The 23,252-nt window shown below is 48.4% G+C and overlaps 1 protein-coding gene and 1 pseudogene across 2 annotated transcripts in view; one reads left to right on the top strand and one right to left on the bottom strand.

Moving 5' to 3' along the window:
- Positions 1-23,252, bottom strand: part of LOC125542553 (uncharacterized) — a 34,378-nt gene that overhangs the window by 8,934 nt on the left and 2,192 nt on the right. Inside the window, exons 1-7 of one of the 2 annotated variants that reach the window (XM_087516379.1) lie at positions 6,715-6,822; positions 6,229-6,487; positions 5,896-6,124; positions 5,635-5,785; positions 5,323-5,529; positions 4,592-5,017; positions 4,384-4,448 (exon numbers count right to left, since the gene is read on the bottom strand). In XM_087516379.1, coding sequence (XP_087372505.1) covers positions 4,384-4,448; positions 4,592-5,017; positions 5,323-5,529; positions 5,635-5,785; positions 5,896-6,124; positions 6,229-6,487; positions 6,715-6,822 — 1,445 coding nt within the window. Of the gene's footprint in view, positions 1-4,383; positions 4,449-4,591; positions 5,048-5,322; positions 5,530-5,634; positions 5,786-5,895; positions 6,125-6,228; positions 6,488-6,714; positions 6,823-16,441; positions 16,453-23,252 lie in introns of those variants that run through there. The other variant, XM_087516378.1, reaches the window with a different exon arrangement.
- On the top strand, positions 19,860-20,791 carry LOC125542549 (uncharacterized; annotated as a pseudogene).

Here is a 23,252-nt window from a genome sequence, read left to right on the forward strand (position 1 = left end):
TCAATATGACATGTCCTAGTTAAAGCAAGCGGCACTGCGGGAATGGATCTAGGTCGTGTTGCACTAATGGAGCCGGTCATCCGATGGTTTTGGATCCAAAAGGGATTGACCAACCTGATTCTAAGGTTTATGCATCTCGCTTGGTAATTAGACGCTTGACCTCTCATGATCCTTCCGCTGCCTTCCCATTCCCAACCTCTATTCTCTTGTTTCAGAGTGAATTACAGAAAACCACCACATTTGAGTCTAGGGTAGTTGGGAACCACCATCGATGCCAAAACTATTTTTAGGGAGTTCGATAGTCATGGTCAAGTAGATATCTGACATGTATATACATGTACGCAAGTTAAAAATACCAAGGATAGGATCCCCGAGTGCTATGACTGTACCGATGAGGGGGGTATGTACGACAAACCTCACTTGGAAAATGATAAGTTCTTCTTCCTCACGCTTAAAGAGGGCTACAAATATTATGCGGTAATTTTTTTTGGGATTATATTATAATGTAATTATGAACTTATTTCCTTCTTAATTAAGCATGGCTAAAGATGTTTGCTTTAACATGTAATTTCATTTTTTCTAAATTTGAATAGTGCATCCCCTGCTATGCAAGACATTATGTCCTAGACAAGCTCTATTGTGATGACATTAATAAGGTGGATGGGAGGAAAACATACCTTAAGTTGAAACATGGGAGGAAAACTCTGTGATGTTCCACTTGATCGCTGGAGGCGGTCTCAGCCACCTCTAGTATGCGTACGACACGTTGTTTATGGTGGATGGATCCGACCATGACATCATCAACCTGGAGTTTCTCTTGCTTTGTTTTGAGCTGATGTCTGGTTTGAAGTTAAATGTCCCAAGAGCGAGGTGGTGGTTCTGGGTTATTACTCGCTAGACGATTAGCAACACATTGCGAACAACCCGAATTACCTGCTCCCCGCCTTCCCCATTATCTACCTGGGTTTTCCAATTAGTGACTCGTGGATCCTAATCTAGGACTTAGGCGTACTAGTAGAGTGGTTTAGGTCCCGTATGGAGCCATGGCAGGGCAAGTTCATGTCCAAAGTCGCTAAGAATATCCTAAATAACCCTCTACCCTACCCATGTTCCTATGGGTTTGTACCTTCTCTTCGATCTGATCCACACAGAGATGGACAAGGAGGTTTATCACTTCTTTTGGCAGGGGCCCGATGAGAAGTAGAAGTACCACATGGGCAAATGGGCATAGGTTCGCTATCCCATAGACCAACGCGGTGTAAGCCTTTTCCCTCTAGGAAGGGTTGGCGAGAGTTTTACTTATATTTTCTTCTTGTGCATCGTGGCTCAATTCGTTTGGGGTTGCCTTCGCGAGGCCTTGGGATGCAATTGTTGCCCGACGCATTTGAGTGACCTTGTGGTAATTATTGAGTCTCTCACCGGTAGGAGGAGATGCCCCCTCTTGTTCTCCTTTGCAGTCATGGCTTGGGCCCTTTGGGCCTCCCACAATAAGATCGAGCCACTCGCTCCTAAAAAAATAGGATCTGGCCCGTGTCGCTCACCTGAGCGACACTGGCGGTGACCATTCGCTTAGACGCCATCCCCGTCTAGCCATTCTCCTCCTCGTTATGACCATAGGAGGCCTTCGGCCGAAGGCCGTGTAGCAGAGGGTGGCGGCAGGGCTTCTTCCGTTGATGGCACATGGTACAGCTTGTGCATGGGACGACGACTACAGGTAGGACATGGCTAGTGCTGGTTTTCTGCGGTGCTCGAGGCCGGTGTGCTTCCCGTGCTCTTCCTCGTGTCCCGGTGTTGCTCGCTTTGTGGTGCCACTCGGCCCAAGGGCTGGGAAATCACACTGCATTGGGGCTCAGCGGCGCGTCTCCGATGCGGGTGACGGCAGGGTTCGACGAGTGGCGTCTTGTGGCTCGGCGAATGCACGTGATGGTGGTGTGGTTCTATCCTAGATGGCGTGCCATGGGACGGTTTGTTTGGCTGTGGCGCGAAGGACGGTGAAAGCCGTGCTTGGATTATTTTTGGGCCGACGATGGCGACGTCTTTGGGCATCATTACGTTGTCGAAGGTGTCGTTGATGCCATTCTCATCTACCTACCTGCTGCTTCGAGGGAAACCCTAGGTTACGGTAATCTTGGATCAGACGATGACATCAATGGTGTCTTTTTTCTCTCTTGGGAGCATTGTCTTGGAGCTGCATCAGTGAGGTGGGCCAGTGGATGTTAGTAGGTTCGTGTTGTGGGGGACGCTTCCATGTCTCACCGGTGCTCTGTTTTGGGTGGCTGAGGCATTGAGCCGTAGCATGGGTGGTGATGTCGCAATATGAAGCTGGTGTGTGGCAATTTTCCGGTGAGAATCACAGCCTTAACAGGACAGTGACAACTCGTGGTGTATTGTCTGGGATGTCCAGATTTATCATTGAGAGACACTGGTGATGGAAGCATGGAATTGCCAGATTTTCTGTAGGGTGGGATTCCGGTGATGACGTATTCTCTCTCCCTGCGATCAATGGCTCCGTGATGGGCTATTTGCTTGGTGTGTGCATAGTTTACGGCTTGTGTATATTATGTCTGGGCCATATACGCTTACATCATTTTTGGTGGCTACAACTGCTTGACGTGGATCAATGTTGCTTTTCATTCCTTTCATCCGCCTAGACATAGCGTTGGTCTTTTACGGCTTTGCTATTTGCTGTCGTGATTTTTATGTGTGTGCGTTGATATTGGGGGTGTGCATCCTAGATATGAGGAGGCCGGATGTATGCTCATTGTGTTTTGTATCCCCATGATGCTTCATTGTGAGTTAGTAAAGGCTGCACTTTTTTCGAGAAAATGAACCGCCGCAAGCCTGAACATGCGACGTGAAAGCAAGGCCAATATCTTGGCGCCGCCGCTATCATTTTCGACGGCCTTGTCGATACGGCGACGCTAGAAGCACATGCTATTAACTAGGCTCTGGTACTTGCTGCTGATTTACATGTCGAGTCCATATGTATTGCCTCCGACTGCGTTGTGGTTGTGACTGCCATTGAAACGGCAGATTCAGGTCGCTATGCTACCATTCTTCAAGATATTAATCACCGCCGTGGAGGTTTTCGAGCACTCAAGGTCATTCACGAGAAGTGGGAACCCGATGGGGAAGCTCATTCCCTTCTGAAGGCGGCTTCTTCCCTTCCTTTTGGGAAGCTCATTCCCTTCTGAAGGCGGATTCTTCCCTTCCTTTTGGGCATCATGTGTGGCTTTTATGTTTTGCTCGATTTAATCTGTATCCCTATGAATATTGAGATTTAATTAAGGGTTGAGATCCTTAAAAAAATTGCATGTCTTGCTTTTATATATGCAGCAGTGACGGCTTCCTGTGTGACACCCTTCACACGATGGTTGTCCAGCTTCAAGTGGTGGCGAGTCATCTGGTTCCGGCGAGCTAGCGCCAGTCACCTCTATGTACCCGTTTCTAATTTTTGGGGGCTTGTTTGGTTGTGTCCCACAGACTTCCTGAGACCTTTTACGGTACATGAAATCATCCTGGGCTGTTTATTTTTGTGAATGATCGGTCCAGATGATGCTATACTACACCAGAATTAGTGTAGTATATTAAGGCATCAACGGTATTTTAGCCGATTCAATTCCTTAGGCTGAATTTAAGTTTTTCTTATGGAACTTGTATGTGTAAGTGTCCATCCGTAAGGGAATGTAAGAAAAAAAACTGCGGGAAGGCAGCCATGGCCGCGTCGAGCAAGTCTTACGGCCGGTCAATGAAGACGGCATTGAGCCACAACTCCACCAGCTCATCTGTTCATCCACACCAGGCTTCAGAGGTCCGCCCGTTCAAGAATACTGGCCACGTCAATAATCTCCTTCTTTTGCATGCATCGGTCGTGAGCAGATGCAACTGCTACAGGATATGATTTCAGTTGAATTCGTGCAGGACATATAGAGTCGGAGGCAGGACGTATAGAGTCGGAGGCTAGCTATATGTGTATACCTTGGAACTCGACAAACACAATGGTGCTGTGTGGTGCTTAGCGGTCGCCGAGGCACACAGCAGCGCTTATGGCATACGGTAGCGCAGTGTGGTCAGGCGAAGACCAATCGACGACCGTTTATGCAGCAGGAGGATGCAAGGTCATGGGGAGTCTAATAGGAAATTACTAAACTCCAAGGTTGAATCATATTAGCTGTTGGATCAACTTAATAATACTCCTTAAATTCGGTAATATGATGTACCGTAAAATATCTCGACTTCCTTTACCTTCGTATTTCTTGTATGGATCTTTGGTTGGTTGCTTTATCTATAATGCAAGGCTAAGGCCTGGTTTCTGAAGTGATTAAGTGTATGACACTTTGTACACACAACAAACAATAAATACCGATAGAAGCTTGAACTCACCAAGGCTCTGTAGGGTGCACATCCATTGAGCTTAGTGCAGCGTAATCACCCTCACGGAGTATGACCTGAAGTAAGCATGGTAGATCAAAACATGTGCCGTATCAGGCCGAAGACAGAAAAGGTGAAATATACGGAAAGAAAGTATCAGAGAATATCCTAGCTAGCATCTACTTGATCACATTCAAATCCATCAAGACCAACAACTAACCTCAGATGTCTTCTCACACGTTGTTGCACAGATGGCATTTAGGGTAACCTCACGAAATCCACGGCTGTTTTCTTTTCTAGCATCCTTAAAATACCTCTCAAACGAACCATCCGACAACAGTACTTCCCCTAGGATAGTCTCTACGACCATGTCAAGCACGCTCATGTTGGTCGGCGGCTGCTCTACTTGTTTCATCGATACAAAGAAGGTGTGTGTGGACCTTGGTGGCACAACACCGGATACATCTCTCAGATAACGGCCTGCCTCCGGGAGTTTTGCGACACACCTCACGGACACATGCTGATCATCCATGTTATTAGTTACATGAAATGGGCAGGACATAATCTTATTCGGCCCAAAACAGAAGTGGATCTGGAGGGGATGGACATCTATCATCTCAGAGTCCTTGACCACGCAAGTGCTGATCTGCATGCAAGAAGAAAGCCACGAGGTTAACTGCAATAAAATGGTTTCGACGCAAGCAAAGACGGGGTGCATCATACCACCCGTCTATGCCACGATCAAAGTTACGAAAAATTAATAGCCATTGGCATAACATTTTCAGGTCAGAAGCATCAGTGATATATATATATATATATATATATATATATATATATATATATATATATATATATATGTTCAAGCTTGACACTTGTTTTTGTAGGATGGGAAAACAATAAAAACGACTACAATCATAAAAGAAAAAAAGATTGTGGTATTTCTGATCGTACCTGGTCAACTAATGCCCCATGATAGTTTTCTTGTGTCTCTGTCTCAGTTAGCATATTAACAATATCCCCTATAGTTGGCCTTTTCTGCCGATCGGTCTCCAAACAGCTTAAAGCAATTTCCATGCATATATTTACTTGTTCAGAATACGACTCCAACAAATACCCGGACGCTGCTGATTGTAGCCTATTCCTCCAATTCCCATGCACCTGGCAATTCAGAACACATCGAACGTTAGTTTATTAGATTAAAGAAAACAGAGCGCTAGCAGTGACAATATACGGCTTATCTTAATTGGTAGACGTAATTCTTACAATCTCAGTGAATTGCTCAGAGGTCATTTCAGCACTTCTGCAGTGGCCTGTAGGACCTGCAATTATCTTTATAACTACAACTCCCAGGCTGAATATATCCAGTTTATTTGAGATTATTCGATGATGTATAAACTCCGGTGGTAAGTACCCACTGCAAGCACGACACAACAGGTATATATGTTACTGGCATTCCCTGTGCCTAACACAAATAGGAATTCTCTGCTTAGAAAATAAAACAGTTCACATGAAGAAAAAGCTTACAGTGTTCCTATAGGACTATTAGTGCTATGAGATTTTTCTTCCTTGAAGAATCTGGGCAGTCCGAAATCAGCAATTTTCGGGATCATGTTCTTATCCAGCAATATGTTGGCTGGTTTTAGATCAAAATGAAAAATAGGAGGCTTCAGTTCCTCGTGAAGGTACTTCAAACCATTGCAAATACCCTTGATTATAGCGTAGCGCGTGCGCCAACCATGTCCATTAAATTCGTCTATATAAATAGAGACAATATTAGAATTCTTGAAACATGTATACAAAAAATGAGAAGTTACCATGCTACGTACGTACACAAATCAAGCATCATCACAGATTTACCAAAAAGAGAGTCGCTAAGGCTTCCATTTTCCATAAACTCAAAGCAAAGCGCCCTCTTTGTCACATCAGCAAGAACCTTACTGTTGTTGTACGGCAAATATTCACGTCTTGTTTCATGGCAATAACCAACTAACTGCATGATGTTCTGGTGTTGCAGATTTGCAAGATTGTAAAATTCCTTATCAAATTGCACATCGTCATGTCCTGACATGTCGTGAAGAATCTTTACAGCAAGTTTTTGACCATCTTCCCGCTTCCCCTATTGGACATATACTGTTTAGTTCTCTGATTGCAGGGATATATGTGGCATCCATAAAGCAGAAAATATTACTCAAGTATACTCATACTTGAATAGGAGTAGATTTTTGGAAAATCATATATATATATATGCAAGTTGCTCCTCAACAAGAATGATAGAAAATGAATATAAGAAAACGGTGCCATTTCTAATCATATACTTATGAAATTGAGAATGGTTAATCATACCAGGTAAACTTTTCCGTACGAACCGCTGCCAATTACCCGGTCCTGAGAGAAATTATCTGTCATAATTTCCAGTGAATGGAGTGGCACACGGCTTGGCCCATCAGCCATGTTATTGGTTCACCTGGATGTAAAAGCAGAAGAAGCAGGAGCATGTTTACACAGATATAATAAACGTTAGCTCAGATTTCTAAGCAATCTAACTTGTCGGCTCTTTCTTGGTTCTCCGACGGCAATCCAATCGAGCTTTGTACAACGTAGATCTACAGTCGAGCTTTGCACAAAGCAATTACAGCACGACTGCCATACACGCACAAGAGATCGGCGAGGATAAGTAGTAGAGTCAACGGAGAGCACTAACCTGCAGCTGCAGAGGAGGACTTGCAGCGGGGAAATATGAGAGGAGCGCTCAACAAAATGCAAGTGGAAGGAAGGAAGGAAGGGAAACGAGGCGTCTCTTCTCCGATCCATACCTGTATATCTGTATAATTTGCAAGTGTGGACGAACATGCGATGTGTGTGTTGACCCGTGCGGTAGGTAAAGACTCCGTGGTTCCACTTGCATAGCCCGCTCGTGGTTCGTGGAAGGAAGGCTCCGCGCCATGTAGCTGTACCGATTCGTTGCTCCGTCCCAATCAATCGGCGAGACGCCTGGTTTTCCTTCTCTCGCCCCATCTCTGACTTCTCGCACTGCCGGTCGCCACTGCCTACTCCGCGGCCATGGGGAAGGGAGGCCGGCATGCCGCTGTTGCTGTGTGTGCGCGCAGCAGTTGTTGCTTGGATGGGCACTCCCATCCCTGATGGCCTTCGCTGCTGCAAAGCCTCCTGGGAAGCTCACCAATGCGCCAGCTCCCTCCCAGTTCATCGTAATGTTTTGCACGCTAGGTGCTTGACAAATTGTCCAGGTGTGCTAATGGTCTTTTTATGGTTGTGCTGCAGGCTACATTTGAGACCGAGAGGGCGAGACCTTGGAGCTAGCTTCGTTTCCTATCCTATTTGCTAAAGGATTTGGTGGGTCCTTGTTCTTCAGTTTTTCCCCTCCATTCCTCTTGAATCTGTAAAGAATAAATATCTGTTGTTGGTAGTCTAGGTATCACGACTGTACACAATTTTTGGGTGCATCAAAGTGTAAATTGACATGCTACTTTGAGGTTGATAGATGATACTATTAGCTTTGTACTCTAAGGCTCGACCCTCTCTCGCGCCGCCACCCGCGAGGTGGCCGAGGAGGGCCTCCCGATCAAAACGCCGCCAGTCTACCTCCTCCTTCCTCGCCGCTGCCAGAGATTGCGGCCGGGCAAAGCCCGACCGGCGGCGGCGGTGGCGGGGCTAGATCTTCCTCTCGCGTGACAGGGCGGAGCGGGCCGCTCTCGTCGGGTCAAGGCGTAGCACGGGCGCGGGGCACCGCGGCGCTGGGGCGCGCCGGAGCAGCTGCTGCATGGGGGCGTTGCGGCGTGAAGGGATGCATGGTAGGAGGGGCGTGCCTCGAGGCAGCGGCCGGATCTGGCCGGTAGGTGGCGCGGGCCGGAGGTTACTGTTCCCCTTCCGGTGGCAGTGGCTGAGGCAGTGGTGAAGTTCACGTGTCTCGCGTGCCGCGGTGGCGGCTGGCAGATCGGATCTCCGGGCGGCAGGTGGTGGCGGCGGCCATGCTGTAGATGCTCAACCTCGGGTTCGGCTTCGGATTGCGGTGGTGGTGGTCATCTCCTCCGTCGGAGGTGGCCGGCCTGAGGCTGGGTGGCCGGATCTCGAGATCCGTCATCTAGTCCCGGTGACGAGTTGGGGAGACATAGTTGCCGGTGAAAACCGAGCCGAAGGCGGCATTCGGCGTCGTACATTGATGAAGGCATCATCCTGTAACTACTATCGACCCACTCGTACTGCTCCGGGGAACACCCTAAGAGCTGGTCTTCCAGATCGGACGATGGCGTCACTGCGGCATCACTGCGACGTCGTTTCTCTCTTAGAAGCATCGTTTGTGGAGCAACATTGGATGATAGAGGCAGGAGGTGGAGCGGCTTCATCTTGCACGGAGGTTCGGTGGAGATGTCAAGTCATGCCTAGCCGACAGCTGCTACGCTTTGTCATGCCTGTTCGGCAGGTGCTACGCATGACTGATCTTCCAGGGACTTCAAGCTGTGTCGGCTGGTGGTACTTTGCGGCATGGTGCTTCGGTGTACCGTTAGCAACCGCGATGTGCTCAACAGTTTGCGCGCAGGGAGGTGGTGCCGTTGGGTGTCATGGTGGCGTCGACAGAGGACCGGACTGGCAAGGATGATGTGGATCTCTTTCCTGAAGATGGGTTAACGGTTTGATGATGATGGCGGCCTATAGAATGTGTGCATGTGGTGCACGCTTTAGGTTTGCTGCACTAGTTGTAGGTTCCGATACGTTATTGGATGGATCGGCGACGACACCGGTTTTAGATATGGGGAGTGAGAGCACTTCACATTATTAAGTTTGTAGGTGTGAGTAGTGGCTTCGGGTGGCTTGATGTATGTTCTGGTCAGATCTTTGTTGAATAATTAATAAAGATGGATGTATACATCGATTGATGCAGAGGCCAGTGTCTTAACCTCCTTTTCCAAAAAAGAAAAGCTTTGTACTCTAATTATTTCTCACTTTTTTGCGGGCAGTCAGCGCAAGTGACATTTTGTTACAGTTTCCCCTTTCTTGATGCCTTTGCAACATCATTCCAGATTGGAGAAATTCTTATTATGAAGTAAATCAATTGACTCCCTTTGAACTACTACTAAAACTGAAAACGCACAACTTCTAGTTGGCTTCAACAGAATAGCAGCCGATCCAACCATGACTAGCTGGAATTGGTTCACTTACCAAAAGAAAACAATGTTCTTCTTTGTCAATTGGGCCAAAGAGACAATCTTGGTTCGTCAGACAGATATCATAAGAATTTCCTAGTATTAATATGCATTTCTCATCATTGTGTTCAGCTTCTTGCACATACATCATTTGTAGGTCATCTTGATTTTTTTTCCAGTTGTTTAAATGTCACCTCTTTGTTCATTGTTGCTGTTGGATACCCAGGCCATTAGAAAAGAGTGATGCCAAGGAGGCACGAGGCATCAACTTAATCCAGGTAGAGCTGAGGATAGAACCCCTGGGTGACTAGCCTGGATGATGGCTACCATCGATGGTGCTAGCCAGCAAAGCTCCTGGGTGACTTCTCGATGTTGACCATTGCTGGGTTCCTTCACTGCTAATGGAAAATGGTCCTTCATATATCTGCATTCAGGGTTAAACTAGATTCTCATTGGAATTGGATAACTCACCACGCCTTGCATGACACAGCACTGTGGCTATGAAGAGGAGCATGTGTTGAAGAAGCACCATCGGCGTCAGCATGGAGAAGACGCCAGTCCCAAGTAGTCTCTGTGTCACCTCCAGGTGTACCAAATGCTCCTACTTCTCTTCCTGCATCCCTGCCTCTTTCTCCATGGTGGATTGTTCGCTAGGCGGACCCATGGGAGCACCACGACTCAGGCCAGTTGTTTACAAAGTGAAGATTTGTTCATGATGTGGTTATGCTATGTTGTTAGCGGATACAAATATTTTGTAAGATTTTAGTTTAGGAAATCGAGTGATATAGGTTCCTTATCCCCCTGTGTTACTCTGTCGTACTTTTGGTGTCTTAGATCTTTATGCTTCGTACTGACTTGATGCGGGCTGGTTGTCCTGGGCATCCATTGTGCTTTGCTTTGCTACAAATTGAATCTTTTGTGCTTTGTTGTAAACTTGCAGATCAATTATCCTGTGCATTGGCTATACCTTGCTTTTGGTATATCTTTATTGTTTGTGATCTATACTGAACTCATTTATCCTGGGCGGTTACTCTAATTTCCCTGGGATGTTTGAATGTACTAAACACTGTGTTATAATGTAGTTTTAGATGTTGGGTGTGTTGGAGAACGTAGCAGAAATTCAAAATTTTCCTACGTGTCACCAAGATCTATCTATGGAGAGACCAGTAACGAAGGGAAGGAGAGTGCATCTACATACCCTTGTAGATCGCTAAGCGGCAGCGTTCAAGTGAACGGGGTTGATGGAGTCGTACTCGTCGTGATCCAAATCACCGATGACCAAGTGCCGAACGGACGGCACCTCCGCGTTCAACACACGTACAGCCCGGTGACGTCTCCCACGCCTTGATCCAGGAAGGAGAGAGGGAGAGGTTGAGGAAGACTCCATCCAGCAGCAGCACAACGGCGTGGTGGTGGTGGAGGAGCGTGGCAATCCTGCAGGGCTTCGCCAAGCACCACGGGAGAGGAGATGGACTTGGGAGAGGGGAGAGGGCTGCACCAAAGGCAAAGGTGTGTCAAGAGGCCCTCCTACCCCCACTATATATAGGGAGCCCAAGGGGGGGGGGGGGGGCGCCGGCCCTAGGAGATCCAATCTCCTAGGGGGCGGCGGCCAAGGGAGGTTTCCCTCCCCCCCAAGGCACCTAGGGGGTGCCTTCCCCTTGTGGGACTCTTCCCTTTTGAAACCCTAGGCGCATGGGCCTCTTGGGGCTGGTGCCCTTGGCCCATGTAGGCCAAGGCGCACCCCTTACAGCCCATGTGGCCCCCGGGGCAGGTGGCCCCACCCGGTAGACCCCCCGGGACCCTTCCGGTGGTCCCGGTACAATACCGATGACCCCGAAACTTGTCCCGATGGCCGAAACAGGATTTCCTATATATAAATCTTTACCTCCGGACCATTCCGGAACTCCTCATGACGTCCGGGATCTCATCCGGGACTCCGAACAATATTCGGTAACCACATACAAGCTTCCTTTATAACCCTAGCGTCATCGAACCTTAAGTGTGTACACCCTTACGGGTTCGGGAGACATGCAGACATGACCGAGACGTTCTCCGGTCAATAACCAACAGCGGGATCTGGATACCCATGTTGGCTCCCACATGTTCCACGATGATCTCATCGGATGAACCACGATGTCAAGGACTTAATCAATCCAGTATACAATTCCCTTTGTCTATCGGTACGATACTTGCCCGAGATTCGATCGTCGGTATCCGATACCTTGTTCAATCTCGTTACCGGCAAGTCTCTTTAATCGTTCCGTAACACATCATCCCGTGATCAACTCCTTGATCACATTGTGCACATTATGATGATGTCCTACCGAGTGGGCCCAGAGATACCTCTCCGCTTACACGGAGTGACAAATCCCAGTCTCGATTCGTGCCAACCCAACAAACACTTTCGGAGATACCTGTAGTGTACCTTTATAGCCAGCCAGTTACGTTGTGACGTTTGGCACACCCAAAGTATTCCTACGGTATCCGGGAGTTGCACAATCTCATGGTCTAAGGAAATGATACTTGACATTAGAAAAGCTTTAGCATACGAACTACACGATCTTTGTGCTAGGCTCAGGATTGGGTCTTGTCCATCACATCATTCTCCTAATGATGTGATCCTGTTATCAACGGCATCCAATGTCCATGGTCAGGAAACCGTAACCATCTATTGATCAACGAGCTAGTCAACTAGAGGCTTACTAGGGACATGGTGTTGTCTATGTATCCACACATGTATCTGAGTTTCCTATCAATACAATTCTAGCATGGATAATAAACGATTATCATGAACAAGGAAATATAATAATAATCAATTTATTATTGCCTCTAGGGCATATTTCCAACAGTCTCCCACTTGCACTAGAGTCAATAATCTAGTTCACATCGCGATGTGATTAACACTCACAGGTCACATCGCCATGTAACCAACATCCAAAGAGTTTACTAGAGTCAATAATCTAGTTCACATCACTATGTGATTAGCACTCAATGAGTTCTGGGTTTGATCATGTTGCTTGTGAGAGAGGTTTTAGTCAACAGATCTGAACCTTTCAGATCCGTGTGTGCTTTACAAATCTCTATGTCATCTCCTAGATGCAGCTACCACGTTCTATTTGGAGCTATTCCAAATAACTGTTCTACTTGGAGCTATTCTAAATTGTTGCTCCATTATACGTATCCGGTATCTCTACTCTGAGCTATCCGGATAGATGTTAAGCTTGCATCGACGTAACCCTTTACGACGAACTCTTTTACCACCTCCATAATCGAGAAAATTCCTTAGCCCACTAGTTACTAAGGATAACTTTGACCGCTGTCCTGTGATCCATTCTTGGATCACTCTTGTACCCCTTGACTGACTCATGGCAAGGCACACTTTAGGTGCGGTACACAGCATAGCATACTGTAGAGCCTATGTCTTAAGCATAGGGGACGACCTTCGTCCTTTCTCTCTATTCTGCCGCGGTCGAGCTTTAAGTCTTAACTTCATACCTTACAACTCAGGCAAGAACTCCCTTTTTGACTGATCCATCTTGAACACCTTCAAGATCATGTCAAGGTATGTGCTCATTTTGAAAGTACCATTAAGCGTTTTGATCTATCCTTATAGATCTTGATGCTCAAAGCTCAAGTAGCTTAATCCAGGCTTTCCATTGAAAAACACTTTCCAAATAACCCTATATGCTTTCCAGAAATTCTACGTCATTTCTGATCAACAATATGTCAACAACATATATTCATCAGAAATTCTATAGTGCTCCCACTCACTTCTTTGGAAATACAAGTTTCTCATAAACTTTGTATACACCCAAAATCTTTGATTATTATCAAAGCATACATTCCAACTCCAAGATGCTTACTCCAGTCCTCAGAAGGATTGCGGGGGCTTTGCATACTTATTAGCATCTTTCAGGATTGACAAGACCTTTCGGTTGTATTACATACAACCTTTCCTCAAGAAAATCATCGAGGAAACAATGTTTTGTCATCCTATCTGCAAGATTTCATAAATAATGCAGTAATCGCTAATATTATTCCAACAGACTCTTAGCATCGCTACGAGTGAGAAAGTCTCATCGTAGTCAAGTCCTTGAACTTGTCGGGAAACATCTTAACGACAAGTCGAGCTTTCTTAATGGTGATATTTACCATCATTGTCCGTCTTCCTTTTAAAATCCATATGTACCTAACAGCCTTACGACCATCAGGTAGTTCTTCCAAAGTCTACACTTTGTTTTCATATATGGATCCTCTCTCGGATTATATGGCCTCAAGCCATTTATCAGAATCCAGGCCCACCATTGCTTCTCCATAGCTCGTAGGTTCATTGTTGTCTAGCAACATGACTTCCAAGACAGGATTATGTACCACTTTGAAGTAGTACGCATCCTTGTCATCCCACGAGGTTTGGGAGTGACTTGATCCGAAGTCTCATGATCAATATCATAAGCTTCCATTTCAATTGGTGTAGGTGCCATAGGAACAACTCTTTGTGCCCTGCTATACGCTAGTTGAAGTGACTGTTCAATAACCTCATCAAGTCTCCACCATCCTCCCACTCAATTCTTTCGAGAGAAACTTTTCCTCGAGAAAGGACCTGATTCCAGAAACAATCCCTTATTGCTTTCGGATCTGAGACAGGAGGTATACCCAACTGTTTTGGGTGTCCTATGAAGATGCATTTATCCGCTTTGGGTTCGAGCTTATCAGCCTGAAACTTTTTCACGTAAGCGTCACTGCCCCAAACTTTTAAGAAATGACAGCTTAGGTTTCTCCAAACCATAGTTCATACGGTGTCATCTCATCGGAATTACGTGGTGCCCTATTTAAAGTGAATGCGGTTGTCTCTAATGCCTAACCCATAAACTATCGTGGTAATTCGATAAGAGACATCATGGTATGCATCATATCCAATAGGGTGCAGTTATGATGTTCGGACACACCATCACACTATGGTGTTCCAGGCTGTATCAGTTGTGAAACAATTTCCCAATGTCTTAATTCTGTGCCAAACTCGTAATTCATCTCTATGATCATATCATAGATCTGTTATCCTCTTGTCACGACGATCTTTCAACTTCACCCTGAAATTACTTGAACCTTTCAATAATTCAGACTCGTGATTCATCATGTAAATATACTCAACATCTACTCAAATCATCTGTGAAGTAAGAACATAACGATATCCACTATACGCCTCAGCACTCATTGGACTGCACACATCAAAATGTATTACTTCCAACAAGTTGCTTTCTAGTTCCATTTTACTGAAAAAGAGGCTTTCAGTCATCTTGCCCATGTGGTATGATTTGCATGTCTCAAGTGATTCAAAATCAAGCGAGTCCGAACGGTCCATTTGCATGGAGTTTCTTCATGCATATACTCCAATAGACATGGTTCACATGTCTCAAACTTTTCAAAAACAAGTGAGCCCAAAGATCCATCAACATGGAGCTTCTTCATGCGTTTTATACCGATATTACTTTCGTGGCAGTGCCACAAGTAGGTGGTACTATCATTACTATCTTATATCTTTTGGCATGAACATGTGTATCACTACGATCGAGATTCAATGAACCATTCATTTTAGGTGCAAGACCATTGAAGGTATTATTCAAATAAACAGAGTAACCATTATTCTCCTCAAATGAATAACCGTATTGCGATAGACATAATCCAATCATGTCCATTCTCAACGCAAACACCAATCTCGATGGTAGAGGGAGCGTACGATATTTGATCAACCTTGGAAATACCTCCAACACATATCGTCATCTCACCTTTAGCTAGTCTCCGTTTATTCCGTAGCTTTTATTTCGAGTTACTAACACTTAGCAACCGAACCGGTATCTAATACCCTGGTGCTACTAGGAGTACTAGTAAAGTACACATCAACACAATGTATATCCAATATACTTCTATCAACCTTGCCAGCCTTCTTATCTACCAAGTATCTAGGGTAATTCTGCTCCAGTGGCTGTTCCCCTTATTACAGAAGCACTTAGTCTCGGGTTTGGGTTCAACCTTGGGTCTCTTCACTAGAGCAGCAGCTGAATTGCCGTTTCATGAAGTATCCCTTCTTGCCCTTGCCCTTCTTGAAACTAGTGGTTTCACCAACCATCAACAATTGATGCTCCTTCTTGATTTCTACTTTTGTGGTGTCAAACATCGCGAATCTCTCAAGGATCATTATATATGTCCCTGATATATTATAGTTCATCACGAAGCTCTAGCAGCTTGGTGGTAATGACTTCGGAGAAACATCACTGTCTCATCTGGAAGATCAACTCCCACTTGATTCAAATGATTGTTGTATTCAGACAATCTGAGCACAAGCTCAACAATTGAGCTTTTCTCCTTAGTTTGTAGGCCAAGAAAAATCGTCGGAGGTCTTATACCTCTTGACGTGGGCACGAGCCTGAAATCCCAATTTCAGCCCTCAAAACATCTCATATGTTTCGTGACGTTTCAAAACGTCTTCGGTGCCTCAACTCTAAACCATTTAACTGAACTATCACGTAGTTAACAAAACGTGTATGTCAGATGTCCGCAACATCCACAGACGACGTTCGAGGTTCAACACACTGAGCGGTGCATTAAGGACATAAGCCTTCTATGAAGCAATGAGGACAATCCTCAATTTACGGACCTAGTCCGCATAATTGCTACTATCAACTTTCAACTAAATTTTCTCTAGGAACATATCTAAATAGTAGAACTGAAGCGCGAGCTACGACATAATTTGCGAAGACCTTTTGACTATGTTCAGGATAATTAAGTTCATCTTATGAACTCCCACTCAGATAGACATCCCTCTAGTCATCTAAGCGATTACATGATCCGAGTCAACTAGGCCGTGTCAGATCATCATGTGAGACGGACTAGTCATCATCGGTGAAAATCTTCATGTTGATCGTATCTACCATACGACTCATGCTCGACCTTTCGGTCTTCTGTGTTCCGAGGCCATGTCTGTACACATGCTAGGCTTGTCAAGTTAACCCTAAGTGTTTTGCATGTGTAAAACTGTCTTACACCCGTTGTATGTGAACGTAAGGATCTATCACACCCGATCATCACGTGGTGCTTCGAAACGACGAACTTTAGCAACGGTGCACAGTTAGGGGAGAACACTTCTTGAAATTGTTGGAAGGGATCATCTTATTTACTACCGTCGTTCTAAGTAAACAAGATGTATAAACATGATAAACATCACATGCAATCAAATAGTGACATGATATGGCCAATATCATATTGCTCCTTTTGATCTCCATCTTCGGGGCTCCATGATCATCATCGTCACCGGCATGACACCATGATCTCCATCATCATGATCTCCATCATTGTGTCTTCATGAAGTTGTCTCACCAACTATTACTTCTACTACTATAGCTAACGGTTAGCAATAAAGTAAAGTAATTACATGACGTTTAAGTTGACACGCAGGTCATAAATAAATAAAGACAAATCCTATGGCTCCTGCCGGTTGTCATACTCATCGACATGCAAGTCATGATTCCTATTACGAGAACATGATCAATCTCATACATCACATATATGAAACATCACATCCTTTTTGGCCATATCACATCACATTGCATACCCTGCAAAAACAAGTTAGACGTCCTCTAATTGTTGTTTGCATGTTTTACGTGGCTGCTATGGGTTTCTAGCAAGAACGTTTCTTACCTACGCAAAGACCACAACGTGATATGCCAATTGCTATTTACCCTTCATAAGGACCTTTTTCATCGAATCCGATCCGACTAAAGTGGGAGAGACAGGCACCCGCTAGCCACCTTATGCAACTAGTGCATATCAGTCGGTGGAACCAGTCTCACGTAAGAGTACGTGTAAGGTCGGTCCGGGCCGCTTCATCCCACGATGCCGCCGAATCAAGATAAGACTAGTAACGGCAAGCATATTGAACAAAATCAATGCCCACAACTACTTTGTGTTCTACTCGTGCATGGAATCTACGCAATAGACCTAGCTCATGATGCCACTGTTGGAGAACATAGCAGAAATTCAAAATTTTCCTACGTGTCACCAAGATCTATCTATGGAGAGACCAGCAACGAAGGGAAGGAGAGTGCATCTACATACCCTTGTAGATCGCTAAGCGGAAGCGTTCAAGTGAACGGGGTTGATGGAGTCGTACTCGTCGTGATCCAAATCACCGATGACCAAGTGCCGAACGGATGGCACCTTTGCGTTCAACACACGTACAGCCCGGTGACGTCTCCCACGCCTTGATCCAGGAAGGAGAGAGGGAGAGGTTGAGGAAGACTCCATCCAGCAGCAGCACAATGGCGTGGTGGTGGTGGAGGAGCGTGGCAATCCTGCAGGGCTTCGCCAAGCACCACGGGAGAGGAGATGGACTTGGGAGAGGGGAGAGGGCTGCACCAAGGCAAAGGTGTGTCAAGAGGCCCTCCTACCCCCACTATATATAGGGACCCCAAGGGGGGTGGGCGCCGGCCCTAGGAGATCCAATCTCCTAGGGGGGCGGCGGCCAAGGGAGGTTTCCCTCCCCCCCAAGGCACCTAGGGGGTGCCTTCCCCTTGTGGGACTCTTCCCTTTTGAAACCCTAGGCGCATGGGCCTCTTGGGGCTGGTGCCCTTGGCCCATGTAGGCCAAGGCGCACCCCTTACAGCCCATGTGGCCCCCGGGGCAGGTGGCCCCACCCGGTAGACCCCCCGGGACCCTTCCGGTGGTCCCGGTACAATACCGATGACCCCGAAACTTGTCCCGATGGCCGAAACAGGATTTCCTATATATAAATCTTTACCTCCGGACCATTCCGGAACTCCTCATGACGTCCGGGATCTCATCCGGGACTCCGAACAATATTCGGTAACCACATACAAGCTTCCTTTATAACCCTAGCGTCATCGAACCTTAAGTGTGTACACCCTTACGGGTTCGGGAGACATGCAGACATGACCGAGACGTTCTCCGGTCAATAACCAACAGCGGGATCTGGATACCCATGTTGGCTCCCACATGTTCCACGATGATCTCATCGGATGAACCACGATGTCAAGGACTTAATCAATCCAGTATACAATTCCCTTTGTCTATCGGTACGATACTTGCCCGAGATTCGATCGTCGGTATCCGATACCTTGTTCAATCTCGTTACCGGCAAGTCTCTTTAATCGTTCCGTAACACATCATCCCGTGATCAACTCCTTGATCACATTGTGCACATTATGATGATGTCCTACCGAGTGGGCCCAGAGATACCTCTCCGCTTACACGGAGTGACAAATCCCAGTCTCGATTCGTGCCAACCCAACAAACACTTTCGGAGATACCTGTAGTGTACCTTTATAGCCAGCCAGTTACGTTGTGACGTTTGGCACACCCAAAGTATTCCTACGGTATCCGGGAGTTGCACAATCTCATGGTCTAAGGAAATGATACTTGACATTAGAAAAGCTTTAGCATACGAACTACACGATCTTTGTGCTAGGCTCAGGATTGGGTCTTGTCCATCACATCATTCTCCTAATGATGTGATCCTGTTATCAACGACATCCAATGTCCATGGTCAGGAAACCGTAACCATCTATTGATCAACGAGCTAGTCAACTAGAGGCTTACTAGGGACATGGTGTTGTCTATGTATCCACACATGTATCTGAGTTTCCTATCAATACAATTCTAGCATGGATAATAAACGATTATCATGAACAAGGAAATATAATAATAATCAATTTATTATTGCCTCTAGGGCATATTTCCAACAGGGTGACCTCGTTGATCCAGGCAGCGTGCCAAGCCGCACTCTCGGTCTAGTTCAAACGAGTAAGAAAACAGTGGGTGCAACATTGACAAGTCTTATTTTGAAAACTATTTGGCTGCTCATGTGGGTATCTTATCTTCTACGAGGAGCATTCCTGTTGGAACCAAAGCTTCTAGCTACCTCTCCTGTCACTCGAGCTGAGGTGGAAGAAGAAGGATGAAGAACACGGTGGACACGGTGGTTTCCGGCGCACATATGCCTGCTGCCCGAACAGCCTTTTCCCGAGCACGAACTCGACACCACACGAAAGACTACCAGAGACTACATCTCTCCTAGCTCCTCAACATGGCTCATACCGGCTACATCCGCTTAAGTAGCACACGCGGACACACGCTACCAGGGCAACAGCCTGCCCGGCTCCTATGCCACTCACGCAAAAGACTAGGCAAACATGCATACACAGACGCACCACGCTAGTTAACAACCACTAAGCGCATGCACTTGACTCGGCTACACACCAACTAACCACGTACTGACTCTATGATCTACACGCACGCGGCCGGCTCCAACAGATCGCAATGGTCTTCGTGCATGTAGCTCCTTCACGCAACCAACGTGAGCACGGACTCACGCTGGGACACACCTGTGCCCACCATGGACCAGAACTGTCGCGTCGACGCCGGTCACCACCGCACGGGCACGGGCATGGCTTATTGCCAACAATTCCCTCCTTGTTGATTTGTACACCGGTACCAAAGCGAAGCCCCCAAACTCCCAGACAGCAACAAACTTGGGTACTCACGGCTCCATTAATTTCACCCAACTCTCGCCTCCTCCTTTTCTCAACGTATTCCATGTTTGAGTGGCAGGTTGGAACAAACTACTGGTCAGAGCCCTCTTGCTCTTGATGATTCCAGCATCAATCAGATTGTACTCTTCAAAGGTGATATCTTTGTCGTAGATGGTCTGCTGAGGTTCCACGCAGTACACTTAACACATCAGTTCACGATGCAAGAAGTAGCAAATGATGTGGGAAGCCCTGCCTATTAAACCATGGTTGGTGGCCTATGGTGACATGCTTCTCATGGTTGACCTCTAGGTAAGCTCTATCGAGTCTAATGGCCCATATAGTAGCTCCTTCAATGTCTTCTGCCATGACTTTGCATTCAAGCCAAAGAAGTTGGTGAAGATGGAGAAATTGGAAAACCATGCCCTATTTGTTAGCCTTGATAAGAGGAATCCTACATTTTCCTGTATGAGCCAAGAGAGATGTGGAGGAAAGAGTAACTGTATTTATGCTGCCAAGCTTCTTGAAAATTCTGATGAAACTTGGATTGCGATGACTTGGTCAGCCAATGCGGACCCCCCCCCCCCCGGCTTTGTACACCGCAGGTGCTTATGCCGGTGCCTCAGAAAGAAAACCCGGTTTTATTTAGGCTTCGGCTTGCACATGTGCTTAGGATGGGAGGATGGAAGCAAAGATTGGCTTTCGGTGCTAGCGGCTGCTTAGGAGAGAAAACTGCTGTCCTCACTTCACGGACCAAAAATCCAAACGCTACTTAAGCACCTATGTGAAGCACTCCCCCGTTGTGAGACAGTTTTATTTTGCAGACGCTACCATACTCTCTCTCTCTCTCTCTGAAATAAAGGGTTTCCCCCGCTTTATATTATAAAGCAAACATTCAATACATCCAGCTTGCTGGGGCTGCAGCACAGATATCCCAAAGGAAAACAAGAAGAAGAAGAAAGAGAAATAAATGCCGATACCGGTAGATCAATGAAGAGAGGAAGACCGGCAACCGTTGCACCCTCCGAAGAAGTACCACCACACTCCCAGCATCTCGAAGCGCCGCACCCCAAGCAAGACCTTCAAGAAGGAATGCCACGATGCCGCCGCTGTTGCCCGAACAAGTTCTAGGGTTTCCCTGGTACACGAGGGATAGTGGGGAAGGGGTATACCCGATGCCCCTCAGGAAGGTCCCATGGCTCCCGCAGGCGTCATCGCATCGGTGCCGGACAGGCCGACAGGGGTTTCTCCCGACCGACAACCAGCACCACCACCCCAGGCATTTCGAAATGTACCACCCTCGTAGCCACCCACCTGCTTGTGCCATCACGATTACCGGACAACCCTCGCCGCGTCACTGGAGCTGTCAACACGAGACCTGGAGATGGATAGGAGATACCGGCCACGGGAGCGAACACAACTCGACCGGAGGGAGGGGACTGCCTCCACCGCCGCAGCGGAGCCGACCGGACGCGGCGACGAGGACTTGCCGGGCCACGACGGCCTGGCCGGGCCCACTGGACCCGGACAGTCCTGTCACCACGCTGCAGCACGCTGACCAACGGAGTCCTCATCGCCCGAGATCGCCGCCACCATGCCACCACCAGGGAATGTCGCCGCCGAACGCCAAGTCACCGGCCCGCCCCAACCCAGATGGGGCCCAAATGGGCCCAGATCTGGTCTGGGCGGGCGCCGCCAGCCACAGTGCCACCACGCTGCCCCACCGCCAACGGCCGCACCACCGCGTAGAGAGCCACCGGGCCCATGGCACCTCCACCAACCGTGCGAGCAGGGTGGTGCTGCGCGCGGGGAAAGGCAGGCCCGCCGCCGCCAGCTCACCGCGGCCGAGGACGGAGGCGCTCACGGGCGGCGGCGGGAGGAGGCAGGGCGAGGGTGGCGAGCTGGAGAGGAGCCCGGAGGAAGCCCCCGGTCACCTCGCTCGGGAGGCGACGCGGGCGGCGGCGGCGGGGGGGTTTCTCGCCCCCCTTCGGAGACGGCCGGCTCGGGCCGTGAAGCTTTGAATGGTGGCGATGCATGGGCGCAGGGCGTGTCGGCGCGGTGTCGCGGACGTGTGGCCCGACGCGGTGGGCTGCGTGGTGGCGGTGCCAGTCGCGGCCGCGGCGGCCCGATCTGGTCCGGTCCAGGCTTGATTCGGGCGGTGGTGGCGGCGGATGGCTCGGTGGCCGCCGGTGGCCGCCGGTGGCCGCCGGTGGCTTCTCCTCCCGCTCCTGGAGGTCTCCCTCCAGCCTTCATGGGTGGCTGGGGTGGCTATTGCGCGGCTGCAGGGCGGGTGGCGGTGCGTCCGACTTGGATCTGGCGGGGGGATCCGGGTGGACGGCGCGGGTGGGGCCGCAGTCTGTTGTAGCCGTTGCTCCGGCCGTGGGCGGTGGCGCATGGAGGTCCGGCACATGGTGATGGCGTCCCGGGGGCGCGGCAGCTACACGGTGGTTTGGCGGATCTGCTTGCGGCGATGGCCGGCTATCTCCGGCGTCGGTTCATTTTCGTCCGGACCGCTTCGACCGTTGCTCCATGTCCTCGTCGTCCGGGCGTTACTTCGGTCCAAGGGCTGGCCCTCTCCCAGCTGCGGTCCTTCGCTCGTCTCGTGCCCGGCAGCAGGATGGAGCTCGTCTCGGGCCCGGCAGCAGGATGGAGCTCGTCTCGGGCCCGACAGCAGGATGGAGCTCGTCTCGCGCCCGGCAGTAGGACAAAGCTCGTCTCGCACTCGGGGCTGCAGGATGGGCGATGGAGGCTAGTTTTGGCCAGCCTATTGGGCCTCTGCGCTGGGGGTCGTCCAGGGGTGTGAAAGGCGGGGCCTTTCCGCTCGTCTCTTCGGTTGGGGTAGCGCCGGGTCTCGGTTCAGGTGGTGCCTAGGTCTTGGATGCCGGGGCGGCGGCCCCGGTGGTGGTAGCGCGGTGCTTTTGGGCAGAGGCTACGGCTTGGTGCTGCCGGGTGGCCATGGCCGTGCGGGCGGCTTGGCAGCCGGGGTGCGGCGTTCGGTGGTGGTGAGGGGTGGCCGGGGTGAAAACCTGTTCTTTCTGCGGACAGACCGGCCGCGGCGAAACTCGTTCCCTTCTTGAAGGCGTCGTCGCGGCTCTCATCGCCCATCGTGGGCTCTAGGGGAAACTCTGATCCTTGGATCGGGCGGTGGCAGCGCTCCGGTGTCGTGTCCTTGCTGAAGGCGCCG

Source organism: Triticum urartu, chromosome 3A (assembly GCF_056163025.1).
Source record: "Triticum urartu cultivar PI428250 chromosome 3A, HENAU_Tu73, whole genome shotgun sequence".
Classification (NCBI taxonomy): domain Eukaryota; kingdom Viridiplantae; phylum Streptophyta; class Magnoliopsida; order Poales; family Poaceae; genus Triticum; species Triticum urartu.